Source organism: Ascidiella aspersa, chromosome 6 (assembly GCF_963924565.1).
Source record: "Ascidiella aspersa chromosome 6, kaAscAspe10.2, whole genome shotgun sequence".
NCBI classification, from domain to species: Eukaryota; Metazoa; Chordata; class Ascidiacea; order Phlebobranchia; family Ascidiidae; genus Ascidiella; species Ascidiella aspersa.
This window is the reverse complement of record NC_139452.1, coordinates 16882908-16910589: the sequence shown is the minus strand read 5'-3', so window position 1 is coordinate 16910589 and position 27682 is coordinate 16882908. Positions and strand designations below refer to the sequence as shown.

General features: G+C 35.7%; 1 protein-coding gene across 1 annotated transcript in view; it reads left to right on the top strand.

The window, feature by feature from the left end:
* Positions 1–15833: 15833 nt before the first annotated feature.
* LOC146140517 (protein tudor-like) overlaps positions 15834–27682 on the top strand; it is a 33992-nt gene continuing 22143 nt past the window's right edge. The window contains exons 1-4 of the mRNA XM_083392641.1: positions 15834–15845; positions 16479–16659; positions 21292–21408; positions 27515–27630. Coding sequence (XP_083248767.1) covers positions 15834–15845; positions 16479–16659; positions 21292–21408; positions 27515–27630 — 426 coding nt within the window. The remainder of the gene's footprint in view (positions 15846–16478; positions 16660–21291; positions 21409–27514; positions 27631–27682) is intronic.

The window sequence follows — 27682 nt, the reverse complement described above, 5'->3', positions numbered from 1 at the left end:
GTGCGAAAAAAAACGTTTGTTTGGTTTAAAATTCAAGTTCACACGTCGTCATCCACACTACTAATAAAATGTAAAAAAACTACTTTAAGGAAACGCCACAATCTTAATAGTTAATCTAGTGCAGTTTTTATTACCCTTATGGTGAAATGGCACACCTGGTGAGCGAAGCGAGCGCATTTTTTTTGGTATACCTGCATTTCTTTTAAATTTCTTGCAAGTTATTATTACATTGCCAAAAATATAAAAGAAAAAAAATGCTAAAAAATATCTTCCCAATATTTTTTAATATGTTTTTCGTTTGTCCGCGACGAACTTCGCAGTTTTCCACGGCGCAACGGTAAAAAAATGCTGATCCAGTTCAAAAGACAGCCCCAAAACGTAAACAAACCGGATGTAGAAAAATCATTTGCGCTAATTTTTTAGCACTTACGCAGTTAAAATAGTCAAAAAGAATTTGAAATGTACTAGTGTCTAGTTTGTCAAAGAAGTGGCAGGCCGGATGAACTACATTGGTGGGCCCGATCTGGCCCGCGGGCCATAGTTTGCCGACCCCTGGTATAAACTAATATTTTAATTAAAATTTTGTTCCTTAATTTTTTCAAAAGGTTGAAAAAAATGGGGGGCCATTGATAGGGATGTTTAAAGTAGAATATCGAATCCTTGGATTCGAATCCAATTCTGTTGTTTATTTCGGGTAATTGGAACCGATATAATTTAATGTTTTACCGCGGATTGTTGCGCCTAATTGCACAAACGCGTGTGGTAAGTTGGCCTCTCGCTGCGGCGACCAATTTACAGTGCTTGCTTTAAATGTAACCTGGTAGTGCAGTGTCAGCGTTTTTTCGGGCGACCAATTACCGCGCCTCGCGATAACGTTCGTCTAATAATTAAGTTTCAATCAAGCGTTATTGGGCGAGCGATCAACGTGTAATGTCTGGTGTGGAGTTCGCAATTTCCCTAAAGGCGTTAAGTTGCAAAAGTAACATTACGTTGTAAAACGTTCTGGCTGTCCACAAAATGCACTATAGGGTTACTTGAGGTCAACTTTAAGCCAATATTCAGCAAGGTTATGCAGTTATGCGCAGTGTAACTGTCGAGAATTCGTTAAGTCAATAGTAACTTTGTATTCTTTGCAGTACATTATTTGACTGCATAACAGATCACGTTAGTAAAAAAATAAGCTTTAAGACCCAACAATGCTTAAAAAAACAGGACCGAATTGCTTAAAACTTCTGTGTTCAGTGTTGCATTGTACTCACTATTGGCAAAAATATAAGTTTTGGCAACAACCTGGACAGTTGACATATTACGGTTTACACAACTGCTTCAAATGGCAGTTGTTAAGAATGTGAAACAGAAGGGTGATTGTTTTTATTATAACGTACACATGTTAGAAAATTGTTTGGGCGATTTATTGCTGTGATTGTCCCTGTAGGGTAGATTAAGATTAATCCTTCCCAAGCAAAATCGAGGTTAAATAATTTAATAAAAATATACTAGGATTCGCTATTCTGGATTCGTTATTCTAGATTTGAAACCTATTATTCTAGAATACCTTGGGATTCTACTTTGAACATCCCTAGCCATTGATTTCTCAAAATTTTCGAAGGGGGCCATGGTGTGAAAAAGGGACTCCAGCCATAAGACCAAGATAAGAACAACACCAACGTCAGAATAAAACACAATTCGGAATAAGACCAAAATAGCACTAATACCTATGGTATTAGGCCAATTACATACCTATGGTATTAGTACCGTCTAAATCGTAATAAGTCCTAAATCCGTCGGAATAAGACCTAAAAGGTCAAAATCAGGCCTAAACAACACTTTAACTAACCCCAAACCCCACCCCTAAGTACATCACTAACTCCCCTAAAAGTTTCAACACTAACCCATTTTCTAACCCCACCCATTACCCACCAATAACCCCAAACAGGACAAAAAATCCGGTGCCGAAACAGCGGCGCCGGTCAGACTAGGGCGTCCAATTGTAGTCACCAAAACGGTTGATGCCAGACCGATGGCCCCCGATCGTCCCATACCCTCTACTTACAGGTTTGGGCGTTATTCTGGCCATTTAGGCCTTCTTTCGATGAATTTCGGCCTTATTCCAATGAACTTAGGTCTTATTCCGATTAAATTAGAACTTATTCCGATGAATTTAGGCCTTATTCCGTTGAATTTAGGCCTTATTCCGATGAATTTAGAACTTATTCCAAAGAATTTAGGCCTTATTCTGTTAAATTTAGGCCTTATTCCGTTGAATTTAGGCCTTATTCCGTTGAATTTAGGCCTTATTCCGATGAATTTAGAACTAATTCTGATGAATTTAGGCCTTATTCTGACAGATTTAGGTCTTAGTCAGACGATTTTGATCGTATGCTGTACTGGATATTACTGCGTAATTGGCTTTATTATGTCGTTTGTCTTAATACTATGGTTTTATAGTTTTTTGGGCTTTATGTATTGTTGCTTTTTAGGTCTTATTGTGTGTTCCCGCAAAAAAGGTTGGGAACCCCTGTCTTAAATAAACCAAATTGCTAAAATCACAAAATACAAGCTCACATAGGTCAAGTTTAGTCTGATAAGAACTTTGTGTTTCAATGAAAATCTAATATGGTTGAATATGTGTAAAGCCATCACCAACTGAATCTGAAATAGACTGGTGTTAACCTGTTTTCCTTTTTTGTTATTCGGAATCTGGCCATTAAAGCTAAAACCTTGCAAAAAACGTAGGAAACCTCAGAAGAATTTCTAAATTCAAATATTTTCAAATAGTCTTAGACATGTTACTAATCACCATCGCTGGTACCATTTAAATACAATCATTGCTTTGCAAGCAATTCTGCTTTATTTCAAATGTGTATGCATTTGATGTCTGTTGCCTTAATTTCGGTTAAATACAAGTTTAAAGTAGACAATGTAACAAAATGAATGCACCTACAAACTAGTATAGACATACCTTTTAATAATGTTTTTGCTGCAGACGGCGAAGCATTTTCATTAACACACCAAACAACGTAGTATACCGTTTTGTTTGTTACTGCTTGGTCTTAAAGAGATCAAACTGTTTTGTAACACAAATTGTTTTTTCTGGATTTGCCATCTTCCTGATCCTTAAAACTGAGTGTAGGTCTTGTAAAGCGCATTTTAACTAGCCCACGCTACTACTGTCAAATTTAGGGAAGCCTTGAATATGTCCGACAATGCTAATTCAGGGAGCTTTGCTGGTAATCTGTGAAGTAATATTGCAAACATAGGCGCCGAACATGGGTGTGCAGAGCATTTTTTGACGCTATGAATTTCTTGCAGGGCGTCAATACGCCCTGGAATTCGCCCAAGTTTTGTGTACAATTAGTGTGAAACTCCACTTCTGTGAACACTACATATTACAGCTAGCGCAATCGTGGTTCACTAACAGTATGCGCGACTTTCCTGAATTACATGGGGAGAATTACCATCTCTAAAAGTGTTCGTTTGCACCTATTAATAAGCCATAGCGGCGCGGAAAATATGAAATACCAGGTCGCGCTAACGTAGGTCAAGCTTAAGCTGATAAGAAATTTGTGTGAAGTGAAAAATCTTCTGTGATAAATATGCGTCAAGCCAATTACTGAGGCTAAAATAGACAAGTGTTAATCTATTTCATAACTTTTGAACGCCGTATAACACAGTGCTTCGTCTAGTGCAGTGTTTCTCAACCTTTTTCACCCCAAGGCGCACTTGTAAACCTTTCAAAACACGGCAGCGCACCTGACGAGCGAGTCGACTGCTAACTTTGTTTGGATACTCTGATTTTTGCTGGCAATTTTTATTACATCAGGCTCCCAATTCTATTATCTATAAAGCAGCTTGCGGAGTCGGTTAAAAACAACTCAACTCCAACTTCGGAGTTCGACTCCGACCAAATGTGTGATTTCGTCAAATTCCGAGTCCGTCTGCAACCCTACAGCCTTTATTTTTTCCATTTACATAACTAAATTAAGGTGGATTTTTAACAATCCCCTCAGGGGTGTCATATATCTCATCCAACTTTTCATATTGTAAATTATGAAAACTCACGGTATGTTAAAGTTCGATGGAAACACAGAATAAGCCCCAAAAGCAACAACATTTAAATCGGAATAAACTCGATTAAAGGACATATTCTTTGGCATCGGCCGTTTTGATGTCGACGTTTGGGTGCCATAGTGTTTTGGCACAGGATTGTTTGCCTCTGTTTGGCAACAGGGGACGTGGCGTTATTTTGCAAATATGTGCGCAAATATGTGCGCACATTTTAAACTGCCTTCAAAAATGTGCGCACTTTTTTCTAACAATGTGCGCACATTTTAAACTGCCTTCAAAAATGTGCGCACTTTTTTCACAATGTGCGCACATTTTCAAGTTATAGTTAGAGTTCTAACTTAAAAATGTGCGCACATTTTGAAGGTGTTTTGAAATGTGCGCACATTGTGAAAAAAAGTGCGCACTAATGGGTAGAATTAGAATTTGGGTTATGGTTAAAATTATTAGGGGAGTTTGTGTTGAAGTTATTGGTGAAGTTTGGGGTTAAGTAAAAGGTTGCAAAGGCCTTATTCTTGCCATTTAGGCCTTATTAGGACGAATTTAGGTGGTATTTTGATTTAAACGCAATTACGAGTATTAGGTATTAGTCTTATTTTGGTCTTAATCCGAACTGTTTTTTATGCCGAAGTTGCTGTTGTTTTAATTGCGGTCTTATTGCGGAAGCCCCGCTAGATATGTTGCAATAGTTCCACTTTCTTTGTTAGCGAAGAGCCAACATCAACCATTGAGACTTCAATAAGGGCTACGAATCCAGTCATATTTCTCAATGTTTATTCACAGAAAATAGCGACTAGAGTTTATTCTAAAATTATTCCCAAATTCTACAAATAATACAGAATTTTTGTAACATTTTTTCCCCATTTTCTCGCGGCGCACCTGGCCACCATCCACGGCGCAACGGTGCTTTTGAGAAACGCTGGTCTAGTGTCACAACTCCTATAATGTTAAATATGCTGAGACGTTTGGTCACTCAAATCGATAAATAAACGTAATATTCCGAACATAAGCTTTTATACGCCAAACACATATAAAATACTCTTTCAATAACGCTGACTCCTCTCGCACAAGTCTCTTCAATTTTTTATACCGTCATAGCCCCAAAAAATTTGTTCGTTCTGAACGTATGCCATGGCGGAATAAGTTAAGAACACTGCTCAAAGTAGATTGGCACTAACCTTCCTTCATCATTTAAATACAGGACAAAGCACGCATTAGCTTTGAGTGCAATTATTTCTGACAAAATTACAGGAGACATAACGGTTGTTTTAAACCTAATATGCGGAATCGCAAAATTGGTTAGCGAGACCTGCTACGTTTTGTTGGTAATGACCGGTGGTGTATTGAGGGCCGGGCTTCGGGTCCCCCCCCTTTTCACAAGGAATATTATCGCGTTTGGTTTGTTTAGGGTACTGTTTCCCGCTGTTTGCTGTATGCGCTAGTATTAAATGTTGGTGTAACAACTGCATTTTTGTAACTAATGCTGATTCTCTTGAAAAGGTGGTCTAACTGTTACTGTTTAAAGTCGCCTTTTTTATGTAATGATAGTTACTGCAAAATTATTTTCATGTCCAATGACCACGTTTTTAGTGTGCAATTGACACAACTTATTTTCTCCAAACCGCAGCTTGTATTTTAGCTAACTTGACACAAAGCTCGGCGCAGATGTTGCGCAAATTATGGCATAATTCCACCCGGAAAAACGATCTTCGTATTGCAGGTGGCGAAAGACGTGCTTGTAATTTAGCGTGGTCCCGTACATGAAACTTGGCAAACTGCGCTGCTGATAGTAGAAACATAATTCTATCAAAATCAATTACACATACTTCACGGTCTTTGTTTAGTTTTTCGCCTGAAGTTAACGATTGCACACTAAGCTGTTTCAAAGCACGAGTTCGCTTTGCGTCTTAAAGGTTCACTTTTCCTGGACACAAATTGGCTGTGTATGGTTATATATTTACGACGCCATTCACGTCACTATTTTATGACGTCATTATTAATTTTCCGTCAGAAGGAAAATAAGGGAATTCCCGAAGTTGAAATTTCAGGAACCCCCCTTGTTTAAATACTGGTTCAAAAAATGCCCTGGGATTTTAAAAGTGCAGTGCCTACGATTGCAAACACCCTAGGCCTATGGATATAATGTTAGCACAAAATACCATAAAACGCTGACTTGCATTGCTGGATTTGTCATAGTGATGCTTATTATAAATGTCTTCAAAATATTATAAAATTACTAGAATCAACATGATATATTCTGGTATTATGCTCATTTTATATTTTTAAAGTAATTTTAAAACAAAAAAGAGTACTTACTAATCCTTATGTAGGGTTGCCTTAAAGTCATTTGCAACTCATTTATTGTCTTTGAATTGCTTACTGTTCTGAATCCAGAAAACGAATCCAGAATAGCGAATCCTAGTATATTTTTATTAAATTATCTAACCTTGGTTTTGTTTGGGGAAGGGATTAATCTTAATCTACCCCACAGGGCCTACAATCACAGCAATAAATCGCCCAAACAATTTGCTAACATGTGTACATTATAATAAAAAAATCTCCCATATGTTTAACATTCTTAACAACTGTCATTTGAAGCAGTTCTTTAAACTGTATTATGTCAACTGTCCAGGTTGTTGCCAAAACTTATATTTTTGCCAATAGTGAGTACAATGAAACACTGAACACAGAAGTCTTAATAATATATATTGCCAGAGGAACCTGTTTTAAATATACTATGCCTGGTAACAACAGCATATTTACAGAAGTCTTAAGCAATTCGGTCCTGTTTTTTAAAGCATTGTTGGGTTTTAGTGCTTCTTTTTTGACTAACATGATCTGTTATGCAGTCAAATAATGTACTGCAAAGAATACAAAGTTACTATTGACATAACGAATTCTTGACAATTTCGCTGTACATAACTGCATAACCTTGCTGAATATTGGCCTAAAGTTGACCTTAAGTGTTTTAGTGTTGTTTTACAACCTAATATTACTTTTGCAACTTAACGCATTTAGGGCAATTGCGAACTCCACACCAGACATTACACGTTAGTCGCTCGCCCAATAATGCTTGATTGACACTTAATTATTAGACGAACGTTATCGCGTGACGCGGTAATTGGTCGCCCGAAAAAACGCTGACACTGCAGAATTGGATTTGAATCCCATCTGGATTTGAATCCAAGGATTCGATATTCTACTTTGAACATCCCTAATAACTACATATATATTAAACCAGCTAACAATTAGCGTTTTATTATCTTGAACAAGATAAGTGTTACGTCATAAACGTGCGAAACCTCAGGTTAAAGGTAACTAAAATTCAGCACGGCAAATTACCCAATCTAAAAGTGTAAAAAAAAAGTTGAACGTTTTCGAAATTGATACGTATGCTGAAGTTAGTCGCGTCCCACCTGAAAGACTCTCGCGTACCACCGGTGGTTTGCGTACCACAGTTTGAGAACCACTGCTCTATGGTATACAAAAGTCTTTAAATATTTTTAAATTTATTTAATGTACAGCTAAAGTTACAGTATTGGAAAGTGTCGTTGAAAAAAACTATTTGGTATCGTGTTAAACATGGCATGTGCTGTTTTGTATTTTTTTACATGTTTAGTTTTTTTAAAAACATTTTGAGTGATCCAATTTAAGTTCTTTAGCACTAGAACGGCCAGAAAAAATGTTTGTCTTCAACAGCCAATTCCACACCACCCTTAATATGTACTTTTTCATTAAATGTATCGAAAAATCTCAAAAATAAATCTTTTGTAATGAATCCAGTTGTGTACGTGTGCAGCTGACAACATAAGTAGCAAGACAAATACAAGCCGACTTTATAGCCATTGCTAGATTATTAGCAACAAGAAGCAAAAAACAACATTCTGATAGTAGGTCTCAAATTCTAAAATTGCTAATTACTGTGGAAAAAGCTCATATACTTCCTATATACAATATGATATGTAGGAATGTTTAAAGTAGAATCCTAGGGGATTGTACAGTAGAACTTTGGGTTTTGAAGTTAGAATACTGAATCCAGAATATTGAATCCTACTATTATTATATTAAATTATTTAACCTCTTTTGTTTAGGGGAGGGATTAATCTTAATATACCCTATACAGGGCCTACAGCAACAGCAATTATTCGCAAAACACATATTATCAAATGTTTAACTTTTAACAACTGTCGTTTGAAGCAGTTGTGTAAACTGCAATACATGTCTAGGTTGTTGCCATGAATTATTTTTTTACCAAAATAGTGAGTTCAATGCAACACGCGCATTTTCTCCAATTGGATTTAAATCTCAAGGATTTGATAATATACTTAAACATCCCTAATAATATGTTTTAAAAGTTTATATCAGAACCCATGTTGATCATTTTACGTCTGGCATTTTTTGGGGTTTACAGCCTAGGTCTGCTAATATTGCATATACCAAGAAAAAGCTAATATATGCTGGATGTTGCTGTTGAAATTTGCTCACTTTGCATTTACAATTACCACAAATATGAATATATTTTGATACTAATTTTTCATTTGTGTTTAATATTGCAATAATAATTATACTGCCAGGAATATTAAATGGATTAAGGTCTTATTTTGATGGTGGATTTCAATATTAAATAAATACTTTTGGTTTTTTGAAATAAATTACACAAATAGCATTATTGGCTATACAGAAATCAACTTTTCTGAAAACTACTATGCTGTACTTTTCATAACCCTTAAATTGTTTTTATATTTTCAGTACATATGTTTTATCTGTAGTATGCAAAATCTTAAGGTGATACAAAATCATGTTTGAGGATTGCATTACACCCCAAGAAAATAGCTCCTGTAGTGTTTTTGTTACAGAAGTTGCTATTCAAGGTGAGAAAATGTTATATTTCCACATATAAAAAAGCAAGTAATAACAAGCAAACAAAATATTGATTTAGGTGCTCTATAGTGGCATATCCCATTTGGCCAAATCATTTAAGTAAAATGCCTACTTTACCAGGCTTGGTTGAACAGGACAGCCATACAGTGTTATATATATCTATAGTTTTAAACTGCTTTCATTAAAATTAAAGTCATTTGACAGTCAACCTTCTGTTTTATAGCTAATTAACACATTACACACCCAGAAATGCTGTCTAAAGAAACATTTTTTTTCATACTAAATGATAAAATGTAATATACTCGCGTAAGCAGGGTAAATCATTCAGGAAATAACTTTGAAACAGTTGGAAGAGTTTTTTTTCAAAAACATTCAAAGAAGTGGATAAAAAATTTGTTAAAAAGTAGCAGGGTTTTTCCAAATTTTTTGGCATGTCATCTGCAAATTTCTGTCTTAGCACGGTTTTTTTTTTTTTTTTTTACCCATAAAGCAGTTTACGCTTGAAACAATATCGATGTTTTATTTTCCCAAATTGCTCTATGCACCACTTGCACTGCTTACCATTTCGTGAATTTAGTAGCCATGACCTGCCTGTTTTCCATTTTTCTAAAAATCCTCACACTTTATTTTTCTCGTATTCTGGTTTTTCTGTGCTTCAATAACTTTTCGCTGCAGGTTGCTTTGCGCCATAAAAAATGCCACATTTCGCCTAACACTTTGTAGTCAAGTGCGGTAAAAAAAACAATTTTAGCTAAATTGTCTGCCTAACTTTTGTTTTTAGCAACAGAAAGTAACTTTTCATTCTAATGGAGCTGTTGGGTCTTTTGAGCTGATTTTTTATTCTAATTGATTTTAATTGAGCTGACCTTTAAATTACATGAAATATTTTAATTTTAATATTAAATAAAAAAAAAATGTTAACCCTGATAAAGGGGAAAAAAACAAGTGTACATTAGGACCATTTACAATAATTTATAGGAGCAGGTTTGACTTAATGTAAAGTAAGTAGATCAAAGATACTCTTTTAAAGCACCACAAAACACAATTTCATAAATACCTTGATTGTAAAGAGGAGTTTAAAAACACAACAACATTTTGTGATTACATTATGGTATCCCGAATTTGCAGCAGGTTTAAAACTTTTCAGCAACTAATTTCTCCCTATTTAGTTAAAACTGTGCCATTCCATAGTTAGCTCTGGTCATTAGTGGTATTTCTAGTCCTTAGAACAGGGGTGTCTAACAAGCGGCACGTAGCACGCGACCCAATAAAAAATAGCATGCAAGCCTCCTAAAAGACACTTTGAGATTAATTCGTGGTAATTTGCACTGCTACTACACGTTTTATTATTTGTAAAAAAACGCTTTTATTATTGGAAAGAATCAGCTACTAAACTTTGGCACGGGAAACTTATAGCATAAAAATTGGCATGTCAGCAAGTTTGAGTTGGGCACCCATGCCCAGAAAGGCCGCTTTTAAAGGGAGGTGTCCCGAATTTTCAACTTAATTCCCCTATTTTCCATCTGTCATTAATGAACAATGACGTCATAAAATAGTGATTGTAATGACCTCATATGCGAACACGTGCGTCGTCGACACTCCAGTCAGGAGAAAAATTAAACCAAGACCGTAAAATATGTGTGATTAATTTTGGAAGAATCATAAACTGTCAGCAGCACAGTTTCCCAAGTTCCATCTACGGGACTAGCGTTAAATTACACACACCTTTTTCCGCCTGCCATACTAAACAAAGATCGATTTTCCCAGGTGTTATTATGCCAACGATTAGCGCAACATCTGCGCCGAGCAGTGTGCCAAGTCAGTTAAAATACAAGCTGCGGTTGAGGGGAAATAAGACCGGGCTTAGAATATGCCTTCATCATTATACCACCTTTTAAGAATTTGCTTCAGTTAAAAAAAATTTGTTGTTAATCAATATTGAATATTAGAGCAGACAGCGAACAGAGAGGAAATTAGCTGCGCCTAACTTAGACGTTTTAGCGACATGTTTCCGATGTAACATTGCAACAATCGCGGTTTTAGTTTTGTGATAATTGTTTACTAAGATTTCAAAGGGGGGTGTCAAGACTCCTAGATACCCCTCCACGCTACGCCCCTGCCCTAAAAAAATTAAATTACTTCAACAATATTAATTTTAGAATTTGTTTGGCGAGACCCATGACAACCTGAAATTGTCTGCTTTCCCTTTTTTATTATAAAGAAACATCTTAAATTGCCTTTATTTCATCCACATAATCTTAAAAAACTTTTCCCTATGTTATTGGACACCTAAAATACATGTCCAAGTTTACTGTGATCTGCACTTGTTTAGGTTCTGGGACACTTGACAAATTTTCTAAAAATAATTTTTTTACTAAGGTAAACTTATAGAAGGTTAAATCTCTAAGGTAACTAATTTCTTAATGTTAGAGCGAGTTTTGATCAATAAACCTGAAAAGAGTAATCTTAGATGTTTTAATTTAATCTAATTTGCTTTTTGACAATAGTAATACCTTCATGTGGTATTAAATCGGATCATGATACATTTTGTTCAAAATATTGTGGTATCGGAATAAATGTCCCAATTTGTGAAAGAATATATTTTTTTAAGTTTCACCTACTTCTGTCACTAATGTCTCCTAGTATTTCATTCCTTTTGGTGCATAGTTTTGAATTTTCTGAATAAGATTATCGAGTTTGGTTATTATAATTTTACCTGAAGTACATGCCTGTTTCTACCTTAGTGTTTTTTTAGCTCATGGTCTACAAACAATCCCCAATATACAGCTTTGGTATAGTTACATGTTTGCTAGGCATATTTAGTTCATTTTATAAATTTAAATATTTATAAATATAATAAAATTATGTGGTGAAAAAAACACATTGGGTTAATAAAACACGTTGTTTTGACAGTATAATGGTAGACAGTATAATATAAAAAACGTGTTTTTGATAATGCCAAGACACTAATGCAATACTTCAAACAACTATAATAATTATGTCAATGTATTTTTAACAGGTTAAAATTTTGTCAAAATTAATTATTTTTAGGCCAAATTTGTTAAAATTTTAATTTTTTATGTAGATGTTGTTTTATATTCGCTCTTATGGCTGGACTTTGCCAAAATTTCTTATTTGTTAGGTCAAATATTATTCACCCTAGTAATGAAGTTTTTGTGTTATAAGGGCTTGTAGCGTTTCTAGAGCGCCACAAGCTAATAAATTGAGTCCAAATTATCTAATTCTTCTTAACATAAAAAGCTTATTTGATTTAAACTTGTCATTGGAACAGTAAAAACAAGTGACTAATGATGTCAAGACACTATTGGGATACTTCATGCAACAATGCATTATTTAAATCATTGTATTTAGGTCAAAATTTAAAAAAAAAAATTTTTAATTTAATTATTTTTAGTAAGGTTGGCAAGCCTGTCAATTGACCATCAAATACGGTCAATTGACCACACTTTATTTAACCGGTCAAATACTCATATTGGATTCAAATGTTTTGCAATTTTTTAAGAGTTGTTTTGTGATTATGAGTTTTTAATAACCTTGATTGTAACTCTTTTAAATAAATCAAATATAGAATTGTAGGGTTTACCTGATGCAAACGCATGTTCTTTGGTAATAACAAAGTGTTTGTAATAGCAAAGTAGATTTATTTTGTTTAAAATAAATGCATGTATATGATGCATCGCGTTTGTCATAAAAGGAAACACTAGTTGGGGTATACCACAATTTAGGCTACTTAAAAATTTAGAAGAACCAAATCCCTGTCTTTAGTGGACCCTGGTAATGATTTAGAAAATTCAGAGAGTGACAAAAGTTGTGACGAGGAGTAAGAATATTTTTTACTGATCCATTTACTTGTTGTTAAATTTTGTTAATAAACTTGTTGGCTTAACTTGGTGGTTGTAGCTTGTAGTATTGGTAAAAATTACTAAAATACTGCCATAGTATTGCTTGCAAGATAGGCATGGTTTGTAAAAATTCCTATTAATGTCAGTCAAAAAATAATTGTTTTTGTTTTACAAAACATTGTACTTGAGCCAAACGTTCATATATTTAATTAAAGTTAAAATCAAGGTTTGTTTTAACTTGAAATGCATTTTGATAGTGTGTATAGTATTTGACCAATATTTGACCGGTCAAAATTTACTGGATTTTATTTGACTGGTCAAATGCCCAACCCTAATTTTTAGTATAAAATTTTTATTTAATGGGCCGAAATTACAATAAAACTTATAAGCAACAATATCTAAAGCAGTTTTTTCTTTAATACCATGGTATTAACAAGTTCACTTTGATACGACCCACCGGTGGGTCGTACAAAAAAAATTACTGTGTTTTTTCACGTTCGCGGCGATGCGTTGTTAACTGCTCCTCAAATAGTTTTGACGATTTATTATCTGGTACTCATACAGTTAAACTTTAAAACTTAACATATTTGGGTTTTTTCTTTAAAATTTATGTTTATTATGTTAATTGGTTCAAAATTATGAGCGGGTCCTATTTTTTCGCTATAAAATAGTGTGCTGTTAAGTTATTTGAGGCTCTCTACTTCTACCTAGCGACAGTAATGTCTAGCAATATATCTACCTTTTGTAATGTTCGTCAATATGCTATTGATGTAAACCAAATCGCTAGTAAACTATAAAAATAAAATTACGAATCCCTTGTTTGTATTTTAGGGGTGAACAACCCAACAATTGGGTGGTTTTATGGCAAATTAATACAAAAAGTTAATTTATTAGAAAACTGTTGGTTGTACTTATTATATTTTTGTGGTTTGGGCCCAAGGGTTGGGTGTGCATATTTTTGGAGGGGGTTTGAAAAAACTAAATTTTAAAAATATTGAAAACCGTAAAACGAATAAACCAAAGTGTAATATATAATATCAAAAAAAGTAACCTAGTAAATAACCCTTTATATAATAACCCAACTATTGAACCACCCATGAAAATAAGGCCCCGAAAAATACCCCCTGACAAAATATTCGACAACTGCAACCCAATAAAATGATGCACGATTCATTTTGCAACAATTAAAACAGAAATTACTAATAATATATTACCTACGATCTATCACACAAGCAAATAGTTAAGCTTTACTCTATAAGTTGCTTAGAATTACCGGTGGGTCAAATCGCACTGGCTACAATATAGTTTGTGTTTAATGCAATTTGACCCACCGGTGTCCAAACGATTAAACTTTCTGAAAGAACTCCTTAAAGCGAAGAAAAAAAGGCACCAAAATTTGGCGGGAAAGCTCTGGCGTCAGCTAGCATTACAGAAAGTTAAAGGTAATCGCAACTAGGGATGTTCAAAGTAGAATATCGAATCCTTGGATTCGAATCCAGATGAGATTCGAATCCAATTCTGCCGTTTATTTCGGGTAATTGGAACCGATATAATTTAATGTTTTAACGCGGATTGTCGCGCCTAATTGTACAAACGCGTGTGGTAAGTTGGCCTGTCGCTGCGGCGACCAATTTAGAGGGATTGCTTTAAATGTAACCTGGTAGTGCAGTGTCAGCGTTTTTTTGGGCGACCAATTACCGCGTCTCGTTCGTCTAATAATTAGGTGTCAATCAAGCATCATTGGGCGAGCGACTAACGTGTAATTTCAGGTGGGGAGTTCCCAATTTCCCTAAATGCGTTAAGTTGCAAACGTAACATTACGTTGTAAGAGGTGCTGGACGTCGACCAAATGCGCTATAGGGTTACTTAAGGTCAACTTTAGGCCAATATTCAGAAAGGTTATACAGTAATGCACAGCGTAATTGTCAAGTATTCGTTATGTCAATAGTAACTTATTCTTTGCAGTACATTATTTGACTGCATAATAGATCATTTTAGTCAAAAAAAGAAGCACAAAAACCCAACAATGCTTTAAAAACAGGGCCGAATTGCTAAAGAGCTCTGTGTTCGGTGCTGCATTGTACTTACTATTGGCAAAAATATAGGTTTTGGCAACAACTTGGGCAGTGGACATATTACAGTTTACAGAATTGCTTCAAATGACAGTTGTTAAGAATGTTTAACACATGGGAGATTTTTTTTATTATAATGTACACATGTTAGCAAAAAATCCCTTCCCCAAACAAAATTGAGGTTAAATAATTTAATAAAATTATACTAGGATTCGATATTCTGGATTCGTTATTCTAGATTCGAAACCTATTATTCTAGAATACCTTGGTATTCTACTTTGAACATCCCTAATCGCAACACAAGAAAACAACGAAAATTTGGAATCGCAGCAAACATGTTAAACCAGTGGTTCTTAAACTGGGGGGCATGTGAGGTTCACAAGGGTGGCGCGAAAAATTGACAAACTCTGTATGAATTATGACTAAACTTTAATTTAAGGTGATGTGATATTTGAATGGACAACATAGAGTTATCACACATATTTTTTTATATTATGTAGAATATTCCTGTTGATTTTAAGGCTAGTTTCGTTTTGTGAAGAGATGATTCCACGAAAAGGTACCCGCTATGAACGGCTATTCAAGGAAAACATGGTGTGTGCCGCACGCACGCATGCGATTACAAGCGATATTTGTTAATACCAAAACTGGTTTAATTTTCGTATTGTTTAATAAATAGCTCAAATATTCACAGAGGGTAACTCGAGAAGTGCTAATACTGCTCATTGTTTAAAAATACTCTTCATTGTTACGTCACATACAACCAAGTTTAGGACTTTCTAATCATTTTGTTTTCGCTTTTGAAAAGAATTTTTGCGTATTGCGTTCTATTTTATCAGGCTCAGTTAGAAACTTTTACCTAGCATGTTTTTTATGTTTGTACTGCAAGTTAAATGTTGGCAAAACAAACAAGCCTAAACAACAATATTATATAATATATATTTTAGTAAATATGGAGTTGCAGGTAAACATCATTTGCCTGCCGCTAAACCTACTGTGTAAACTCACTTGTTTAGAGTTGTTTAAAATGTAATTTTAGCTACACACAACATTTTTATCTGGACAAGCTGTTGTTTATTAGCCGAATTGCTATAACAAACATGATCTTGGGTACACTATGCACGGATCTGTAATGTAGCTTAATAATAAATTTCAAAGCCAAAAAGGTCGAGTAGATCGACAGCATCTTGATTAAGACGTTTCGGTACGAACTTGTATCATCTTCAGTTAGTGTGGCTGAAAAGAAGCTTCTGTGTTGGGTCTCCGAAAACACTACATTCCAGTTCAATGCCAAAGCCCGATCACAGGCCTGAGCTACTGTGTCGTTATGTAGACGACATGTTCTTGGTGTTTTCCAATGTTAAATCTTTGGACATGTTTTTTAACTGTATTAATTCAGTTCACCCCAGTCTATCCTTCACTAAAGAGCTGGAACATAACAAAACGATCAGTTTCCTAGACGTTCTAGTGGAAAATACAGCCGGAGTAACCCGAACATCGACATTCTGGAAACCTACTCACACAGGTCTCTACACTAAATGGTGTAGCTTTACACCTCGACTGTATAAACATAATTTGTTTTTTTTCCCTGTTGCAGAGGGCTTACAAGATTGCCAACTCTTACAAGGTTATCCATGTGGACATAAGCAAGATCAAGCGAATGCTACTACGTAACGGATATCCCTTGGAATTTCTCGACAAATGCATCAAGCAGTTCTTTAATAATAAGCACCAAGTTGAAAAAGCACCTTCAGTACAATGCAAAGAAAAGCAATTACGTTATATATTGATGCGACTACCATACATAGGCCCAGCTTCACACCATATACGCCGTGAAATTCACAGGTTTGCACTTCGCGCTACTGGTGGCAAAGTTGGATTTCGATCGATCCACGACACAACCAAAATGACGAAATCGTTTCGAATAAAGGATCGTCAGGAACATATGCAGCGATCTAGTGTCGCGTATAAATTAACGTGTTCATGTGGTGCTTCCTACATTGGTCAAACCCGACGAAATCTTTTAACGAGGGTCAAAGAACACAGAGTGACGAGAAATCAGAGGTTTGCAGACATCTTCTGCAGCACTCGGACCATAAGGTTGATTTTTGCAAACCCGAAGTGCTCGGAGGGGCTTCAGATGTGTTTAGATTGCGGCTACTCGAGTCGCTATCTATTGAAGACTGCAGCCCTGAACTGAACGTCGACACCTTATCTACACCGCTCTACCTATTCAACACCTAAAGGCTCCAAATGTAAAAACTCAGATGATAACAATTGCGTCCTACCTTTTATAAGTGATGCTTTGATTTGCTTTTCAGCCACACTAACTGAAGATGACACAAGTTTGTACCAAAACGTCTTAATCAAGATGCTGTCGATCTACTCGACCTTTTTGGCTTTGAAATTTATTATTAAACATGATATCTTTTAAAAATTCAAGCTGAGTTTGTCAAGATCTTAAATTTACTTTTAAGAAAAAAAGGAAATCCACGAGTGATATACAAGTAGAATAGCCTATCTAAATATCCATGCTTCAGAAATGGTAGAATTTGAATGGGAAGCAGAAAGTTTAGTTTACAAACCAGCCACGTATATCTCAGTTTCATACAAAGGTAGCACATATTTAAAATCGCACATCAGTTCTGATAAGCGAAAATTATGTAAATGAAAAGCGCGAAATCTGTCTAACCCGTTTTGTTGAACTCAGATCAGCCAGTGTGCGCTGTGCGTCTAATCGCACCATCGAAAATGAAAATTTTGGTAACTTAAACTATATACAAAGGCACATAACTTTTCAACGTGGTTTCCGAGTTTTTTAAGGCTTCTGATCTGGAGTTGGCCACTGTAATCGCGGTAAATTTGTCAGAAATTCAACTTTCAAAATATGGCAATGCTAGGTTAAAATTAGTTACATCCTTGGCATGCAACTTACCTAAAAAATGTGATGCAACTTACCTAAAAATAAAATTGCTGTTATGCTTATGTTTTTGATTTTGAAACAAGGTGGGCGCGAGCTTGGGTAAAATTCTATAAGGGGGCGTGTTTCAAAAAGTTTAAGAACCGCTGTGTTAAACCAATATAATAAAGCCAAATATGCAGTTATATCCACAACAGAATCAGAACTAAATCGTCTGAATAAGATCTAATTTCTAATAAGTACCATGTTGCAAAAATGAAACTGTTGAAAGAGGGTTTGGGATGGTCGGGACCAACGGTCTTGTATTAGGGGAGTTAGTGAGTTACTTTGGGTTGGGGTAAGTTAAAAGAGTTGTATAGGTCTGACTCTGACCATTTTATGAGTCTTTTTCCAACAGGTTTAGAACTTATTCCGATTTAGACATTATTGCGACAGAATCTTGCCAGCCTTCTGGTGACAAGCATTTTTGGCGAAAATTCTTCAGTTTTTGGTCGCGCCCCTAAACTTAAATGATGTGTTCGCCTAAGGAATGTATGACCCTTGTCATGTTTTGGCGATAAACAAGGCTATTAATAAGTAAATTAGACAACAAAACGAGGCCCCGAAGGCGCAAAATTTTTTGTGACATTAAGTCATTACCAAATACATAAGGGACATGTGAAGGTACAACCTGGGGCCTGGGGATGCACGTACCTGTCTGCCTTTCCTGCTTTAAAAGTGTTACATAGATAGCTGTTTTCAGGCAAACCTGTTTGAAAACGTGCTGCTCAAAACGAGATTAAAAAGCACGAAAAAATATTATTTGGATAAATTTCCAATTTATATTGCTCGAAATAATGATATTTATAATAAAATTTAATAGAAATTGTCATAGTGCAACATGCCCCATAATATGCATATTACCTTTGGGATAGATTTGTTGAAAACAACGACAGATAAACCAAGCAAAACCAGCCTTAAGTTTGCGCGAAGCGCGAAAATTTTTTGCATTTGCGTAATTAAACAACTAAAAATATACTTTAGGCCTTAAGTGGAGAAGCATAGCCTGGTAGATCCTTAATATGCCGATGTGAATGTTATACCTGTCCATTTAACAGGAATGGGGAAATCAAATCAATATACAGGAAATCAACTCAATATAGAAGTACTTGCCAATTCAAAGTAAAACTGCCAACATGTCACAATTGCATGATCAAAAGTGTGTACTTTTTTAAATAACAAACAGTCTATAAGCCTTACACTGGCTTTTTCTCACTATAAACAACGTGCTTCACACTACCGTAATTTTTTTCAAAATGACACAACAAAATTAATTTCTGCCAATTGTAAAATAGATGTGATTAAATATGTGTGTAAACAACCACAAGGTATTTTACAAATTTGATGTTGGAAAAAAATTAAAAAAAAACAACAAAAAACTTTTTTTCAAATTTATTTTTTAATTAATTTTTTTTGCACCAATTTCTTCGGTTTTCTGGCTCATTCTTCGGCCGACATAGTCGCCAAGTCGCCAGCATTCTGCCATACTGATTGCGACTACATTTTATGAGTCTTTTTCCAACAGGTTTTAGAACTTATTCCGATTTAGACATTATTGCGACTACTGGTATTAAATCTTATTTTGAGCTTATTCTAAATAAACTGTATTTCATTGCAACGTTGATGTTGTTTTTATTTTGCTCTTATGACTGGACTTTGTCGAAATTTTTTATATTTTAGGTCCAAAAGTAATCGCCTCACTTATAATAAATAAAAAAATATACATGACCAGTGTTTTTTTTTAAGGTGTTTTCGGTCCCCCAAATTTCTCCAGCGGTTTCCCAAAATTTGAACTTGCAACTAATATGGCTATTTTTTGGTATTTAAATGAAACACTTGCGGTCTCTTAAAACTACTTAGCGGTCACCCAAACCAAACCTTAAAAAAAACCCTGGACATGACTATTCATTACTGATTATAATCTTAAAAGGAATCATAATCTTAAAACGCATAAAATATGACCTTTTTGCCTTTTTGGTGTAATTAGGTTTTATCTAATTAAAAACTGTAGATTTATAATTAAAAAAATCCCTATGCTGTTGAGTTTTTAATTGACACATAAATTAATTGGTCACCAAATAAACAGCTCCTGTATCTCTGCATGGACTATCGATTTTACTACAATAATAGGTACATCACAGTTAGGGATGTTCAAAGTAGAATCCCAAGGTATTCTAGAATAATAGGTTTCGAATCTAGAATAACGAATCCAGAATAGCGAATCCTAGTATATTTTTATTAAATTATCTAACCTTGGTTTTGTTTGGGGAAGGGATTCATCTTAATCTACCCTACAGGGCCCACAATCACAGCAATAAATCGCCCAAACAATTTGCTAACATGTGTACATTATAATAAAAAAATCTCCCATATGTTTAACATTCTTAACAACTGTCATTTGAAGCAGTTCTTTAAACTGTATTATGTCAACTGTCCAGGTTGTTGCCAAAACTTATATTTTTGCCAATAGTGCACTGCACACAGAAGTCTTAAAGCAACACTGCACACAGAAGTCTTAAAGCAATTTGGTCCTGTTTTTTAAAGCATTGTTGGGTTTTAGTGCTTCTTTTTTGACTAACATGATCTGTTATGCAGTCAAATAATGTACTGCAAAGAATACAAAGTTACTATCGACATAACGAATTCTTGACAATTACGATGTGCATAACTGCATAACCTTGCTGAATATTTGCCTAAAGTTGACCTTAAGTAACCCTATAGCACATTTTGTAGACGGCCAACACGTTTTACAACGTAATATTACTTTTGCAACTTAACGCATTTAGGGCAATTGCAAACTCCACACCAGACATTACACGTTAGTCGCTCGCCCAATAATGCTTGATTGACAATTAATTATTAGACGAACGTTATCGCGAGACGTGGTAATGTGTCGCCCGAAAAAACGCTGACACTGCACCACGAGACTACTTTTAAATCAAGCACTATAAATTGGTCACCGCCGCGACAGGCCAACTTGCCACACGCGTTTGTACAATTAGGCGCAACAATCGGCGGTAAAACGTTAAATTATATCGGTTCCAATTACCCGAAATAAACGGCAGAATTGGATTCGAATCCCATCTGGATTCGATATTCTACTTTGAACATCCCTAATAACAGTTATCACAATCATCATAGCATTGCATTTTTAGGAAAAAGGACTTCTATAATATTTGGCTATCACACCAAACCCAGATTTTTCAGAGATCCCAGCAAATACTCATTAAAAAGTTTAGAAAATTCTATGTTTTGCACTCAAGTCACAAACTCACACCAACAGAAATGTTGCCTCTTTTAAATTGTTCACTAAAATTCATGTCGATTGTCATTTTTGTAAGAAGAGTGAGCAGCAGGTATATGTAAAACACTTACCATTTAAGATTTCAACAGCACTTCAACCAAATTTCTTGTAATTTATTTTGCCTTATGATTTTTATTATTTTTTTAGGTAGCAAGTTGGTGATATTTGGACAAACTTATGCTTCCTTGCAAGAGTTTACAACTCTAACTGAGCAATTGCAAGTACATGGTCCAAGATTGAAACAAATCAATGAGCTTGAACCAGGTGAGATATTTTGTGTAAGTAAAAATTAAGCGTAGATAATAATTTTGTGTGTTTTGTAAAAGTAGAAACCGGATCTTAAGATTTAAATTCTGCAGAAGTGTTGACGGGGGGTGTATCCATAAATTGGTTTGGGGTCCAAAGACTTAGGAAAATTCCTCGTAATTTTCTCTAGGCAATTCCAAACAGCAATTGCACCTTTGCAACAGCCAACCATAGCTGGGGCACCATCGGTTGTAGCAGAAACAAATTTTGATAGATCAACAATAGGGTGTATCTTTATAGAATCAAAAACCATCGGCGGCAGGTTTTAGCCAGTCGATCACTGCTCCGCTGACGCGTATATTAACAAGTAAAACTCATAGTTAAAAACATGAGTAAAAACAGGATCAGACGTTTTGTTTAAAGGAAAATATATTTCGCCAAAGTGGCATCATCAGTTCCTGTAAGAGTACAAATAAATAAAATCAGAGCGCAGCCATCAACAAACCAATAAAAGTAAACAATAAAATATTAAAACATTATAATAGACTAAAAACGCAATGAAAAGCACTACAGCCTCGCAGGCAACACGACATACTGCTCTATGGCCTCTCCACCTTGTTGCAAATGAATTTTTTGTTTGCCCGACGTATCGTTTGCCACATTGCCGACAGGACGCCATGTAAATACTGTGGTCGGTGCAGCAAAGTGCTTGTTTCAGTGCTATGTTCCCATTGCGAGTGGGAACTGTGAAAACCTTCGAGACCATGCTCTCTGCCTGTTTATAATGACCGCATAAACAGCAGTGGCCGCACGGGATTGACTTTCCAGTGGAAGGGATGGTACTTGCCGGTTGACTAATTGCGCGGTAGTTGGTAAGTACGCTTCCAAGTGTCGGAGGTCTTTTGTAGACAAGCATCGCTTGTGGCTGCAGCCTTCTTTCGTCTAAGGTAGTTTTAAGCAGCTTTGGAAAGGCTGTGGGCCAAACTACAAGGTCCTTTCTGTTTTTCTTTGTCTGCCTTTGGCGCACTTTAGCTTCAAACTGTGCTGCAGTTTTTTACGTGAGTTCAACCATCCTTGGAGGAAACTGCGACCGCAGACATTTCTTGCCGAGATTTTGAAGGCTCAGTGAGTAGTCTTCCTCCATCTCGTTTAGTCGTCTAAGGCGTGTCGCCTCTCCAGTTATGATTGATTTAAAAACGGAGATGGGGTGGTGGGAAGTTCCGTGTAAGAACTGCCGATGTTTTGCAGTTTCTTTTTTGAAATCCTTTAGTTTGAAGCCGAAGGGTGATTCTGCACATGGGACATGGAGTACGTCAAGAAACTCGACCTGTCCACGTACGTCGGTTGTACAGAAGGAACGAAATAGGAGACGGAGTCCATGTGCTGCAAGTGCCTTTTCCAAAGATGTTTGAATGTGTCTGTTTGCTGCTCCGCCTGCAACAATCCAGACAATGTCATCGATGAATCTTTTAAAGACTTGTGCTTCCTTTAAGGTTTCAATCCATGGTTTTATTATATAATGCATTGTAATGTTAGCCAGCGATACTGAGTGGTTATCGCCTGTAACTATACCATCTTTCTGCTGGTAAAAATTATCTCCATGCTTCGTCACCACGCTCTGAAGCGTTAGAATCGTCAAATCTACAAGTTGGTTTTGCGCTGCCGTGGTAAAGTTAGATTGCTCTTGTAAGGCTGCAGCTACAGCTTTCTTGACGGTTGCTCTTGGTAAGTTTGGGTACAGCCCCACCACATCTGCTGCTGTAACCACGGTATTTACATGGCGTCCTGTCGGCAATGTGGCGAACGATACGTCGGGCAAACAAAAAATTCATTTGCAACAAGGTGGAGAGGCCATAGAGCAGTATGGAAAACTTTCAAGTACAAAGAAAATAACGACAAAGCAGCACTTTTGCGCCACTATGCTGACAAACACATGTCCATGCTGAGGCAGAGGCTTACCATTGCAGAGTGTTTCAGCATAACATTTTTAGAAAAACCACCTTTTAATAAGTTGGACATATGTGAAGCAAAGTGGCTAAAGGTAGTCAACGCAACCATTAACATCCAAAAAATGGTTCTACCGCGAATAAGATAAACCGCTATCTTATCGCTACCCATTCGAGCCGCATTTTACCGTCTAGCATCTCGCACTGCTCATATGTATTTTTTTCCCCTTCCTCCACTTATTTGCGTCGCCTACTCATTTATCCCAGTCGTGTTGCTTGCGAGGCTGTAGTGCTTTTCATTGCGTTTTTAGTCTATTATAATGTTTTAATATTTTATTGTTTACTTTTATTGGTTTGTTGATGGCTGCGCTCTGATTTTATTTATTTGTACTCTTACAGGAACTGATGATGCCACTTTGGCGAAATATATTTTTCTTTAAACAAAACGTCTGATCATGTTTTTACTCATGTTTTTAACTATGAGTTTTACTTGTTGATAGATCAAGATTCGTTATACTGGTGCATTCTAATATTGCTTGAGCTATGTCTTCTCCTCGTGTAGTACCTTTCATTGTAATCAATTCGACAAACTCCTCAATTACCTCAAAATCATCTGTGATACTTTGAATAAAATTGGCCAGTTGCGCAGTATCGCACGCATAATTAGAACTTTTGTTTTTAAGTTGTGATTTAAGATTTTCAGAGATATCTTCCACTTTACGAGTAACTATTCTGGCAGATAACGGAATACTGCCAAACAGGAGTTTCTTATCAGAACAAACTTCGTTAACAATGGCTAATGTGCATTCTTTAATGAACTCTGCATCAGTAAATGGTTTCATTCGTTTAGCAATCAGCGAACTAACAACCAAGCTGCCTTTGTAACTGATTCGCTTTCTTGTTGTTTTTTCTTAGAAACATATTCTTCGTATTTGGTATGACACGTTTGGTAATGACGTTTATCATTACATTCCTTCATAACTGCCATACTTGTCTGACATATCAAGCAAACAGGTTTTGAATAATGCTTTTTAATACTGTGGAATTTTCTACCCTCATCGTTAAGTTTTCTACGTTTCCAAGCCATTCTGATGTCAAATTTAAAAAATTAAAATAATCTGCTGAACAAAGATTAAGTCCAGTACTGAGTTAAAGCTAATCTTAAGTAGTTAACAGAACATTCACTTCACATTCACTTTATCACCAAACGCCTGCAACGCATACGGCAGTTACAACATGTGCTCATCCCAACTGACTACTGTGGGAAATTACTGCATAAATCAGTTTTGCTTCTGTTATGTCATAATTACACCCTAATCAATGATTGCTCTCGCTTGTGTCATTCCTCAACAGTGGGGTACATAATTTTGAGTAACGTCAGACTATAATTTTGAGAGATTTTGTAGCGTACATGGGAGTTACCGAGTAACGTTGGGACACATGTTAAAGGGCTTTTTGTTATGATAAGTCATATTTACATACAGAGTAATCTATAAATTATTTTTATTTAGTGAGCTTTTGTTATGTGATTTCCACATAATTTTTCCACCAAATTACTATTATTGTTGAAACAACAAAGTCCTAGTCTTTAAAACCGTTTCGTTCATTCATTAAAATATTGAATGCGTAGCACTTTTTACAATGTGTTTGGTTAATTTCTTGTTGTAGTTGCGTAGACGTATAATCGTATATCATAAGCAAAACAAAATATTTTGCCATCAGTTGTTGATATTAAACATAAATGGTTAAGGATAAATCAATTTAAATCTTAGTAGGTCTTGAGCAACAACCAAATTTTGCGTAATGTACCCGTCAGTGGGGCCGGTAGGTGTCAATCAGCACTTGGCCATAGCAAATGGTACTCGAATGGGCCAAGTGCAAAATCCCAAATTTATGGCGTTTCAAGTTATACTTGCAGAAAAACAACCAAAAAAATTCAACGTTACATTATCTTTAAAGTGTTCTGTCTATATTAGGCTATATAGGTTGATGCGGATTTTACCAGAAGATGTTTTACCTCAAACCCAGAATTTTTGTCAGCCTATCAGCTTGACTCAGGGTTCTACAACTTTTTTCTAGACAAAGTGTAGTCTAGGCCATACTTAAACTATACATTTCAATAAGGTTTTCAATATTATTATTCCCCTTGGTACTTGCCTGCTCATTTTAAAAATAATAAAACTCTAAAGCCTATTGCTAAATTTACTAATAGCACCTAAATATGACCATATATGCTTTAGTGAACATAGCGTTTCACTTTTGTTAGAGCGAAAATAACAAAGATTTTGGTCAAAAATACTTGGCACTAGAACAGGGATGTCCAACCTGTGGCCCGCAGGCCGCATTGCGGCACCGCCTGATGTTTACATGCGGCCCACCACTTATTCTCAATTTCAGTAGCCTTTATTTAAAACAATTTTTATACTATTATTAAAATGCGCAAAATGCGCAGTATTTTATGTAGACCTAATTTAAGATGTTTTCTGAGACTATAATCGAGTCTAATGTCGCATTTCAACATCCATCGAACACTTGAGCACGCATCATTGTTAAGCAAGATGTGTGTTTTTGCGGACCGTTCTAAGGAAATAAATGGTGTCGTACCATGGCATGATACGCCATGTTAAATCAATTTTTCGCGTTTCAAGCAATTAGAACTTTGCTTTCCCGTGGTTAATTCTTGTGTATTTGCGCACAAGTTCTATCTGGAAGGGCGGGTGTTTATAAGTAAAGTTGTTTTATGACTTCACCCTAGGGTTGTAAAGGGGAGGAAAGTTTTCAGGAATTTTGGAAACTTTCCGGGAATTTTAAAGGACAAATAATAATGGGAATATTGGGAATTTTCAAAATTGGCATTTATTATGTTTAAAACATTTGTTAAATATTTCATCAACCAGAAAAAATATTAAAAACCTATCTTGAGCATTTCTAGACGAGCAGGAGGAAATGCTAACCGGCAGCAACTAGTACAGGGGTCGGCAACGCAAAGCGCGAAAAAATCGTTTTTTTAGGGTAAAATTCGAGTCCACACGTCGTCATCCATACTACTAATGAAAAGTGCAATAAAACTGAAAACTAATGAAAAAGTGAAACTTTGAACAAACGCGATAACTTTATTGGTTAAGCTAATTCAACATTTGCTAAGTTATAAGTCTGGGCATACCTGGCAAGCCAAGTGAGCGCGATTTATTTTTTGTTTTACCGGTATTTCTTTTAATTTTCTTTCTAGTTTTTATTACACTGCCGAAAATAATAAAATGTTAAAAAAGGTCAAAAAATTTTAAATACGTTTTCCGATTGTCCGTGTCGCACTTTTCAGCTTTCTGCGCCGCACCGGTAAGGAAGCACTAATCTTTTGAAAAGATATTACAAAACGTATACCAAGCGGATGTATGAAGAAAATGTTTTCGCACTTACTTAGTTAAATAATCAAAAAGTATGTGAAATGGACTCATCTCTATTTATTTATCTATTTTGTCAAATAGGCGGCGGGCCGGATGAATTACTTTGACGGGCCGGACCCGGTCCGCGGGCTGTAGGTTGCTGACCCCTGAACTAGTACAACGACTTTGTAACTCACAAAACAACAAATGTTAAATATTTAGCTACCGTAAGCTGGGGATATTTTGGCCCAGACAGATCAGTGTTGTTTGTAAAAAACAGATTGGTGATGATTCATGTTTGCAGTTAATAAACTAAGCCATGTGTTTGTACGTTCTTAAGTATTTTAGGAATACATAGTACTTTTAATCTAAACAGTTTAGGGCAATTAATTTCCTGCTTCAATATCAAACTAAGATTGTTTTAAAAGTTTCCGAAAATTACCTAAAAAAATTCCTGTTAATTTCCAAAATTTCCATGGAAAGTTTCGGCTCTGAAAATTCCCGAGAATTTTGCAACCCTACGTCACCCCTTTAATTTAATGGGATTTGCGGCCCATCAAAATTTTTAAAGTGGCAATGCGGCCCATTCTGCTAAAAGGTTGGACATCCCTGCACTAGAAGGTTGTCAAGATTCTGCCACCCTAGTCAAATGTTGTTTTTTTTGGTGAGATTCTTTTTTTATAATTGCGAACTATCTTTTTTGAATTTAAAATGAATTGTATAGGATTTAACTTAAACATCAAAAAACAATGAACGTCAAGTTTATAAAGAGATAACCTATATTAATTTTTTTAGAATTGCCTTGTGTATGCCTATTCAATGATGACCAACAATGGTATAGAGCACAAACAGTAAAGCAACTAGTTTGTGGAAAGTGGGTTGTTGAGTTTGTTGACTATGGAAATATAGAGGTACGAATAAGCTATATTTCAATGCAAATGTTCAAAAATTAATATATACAGG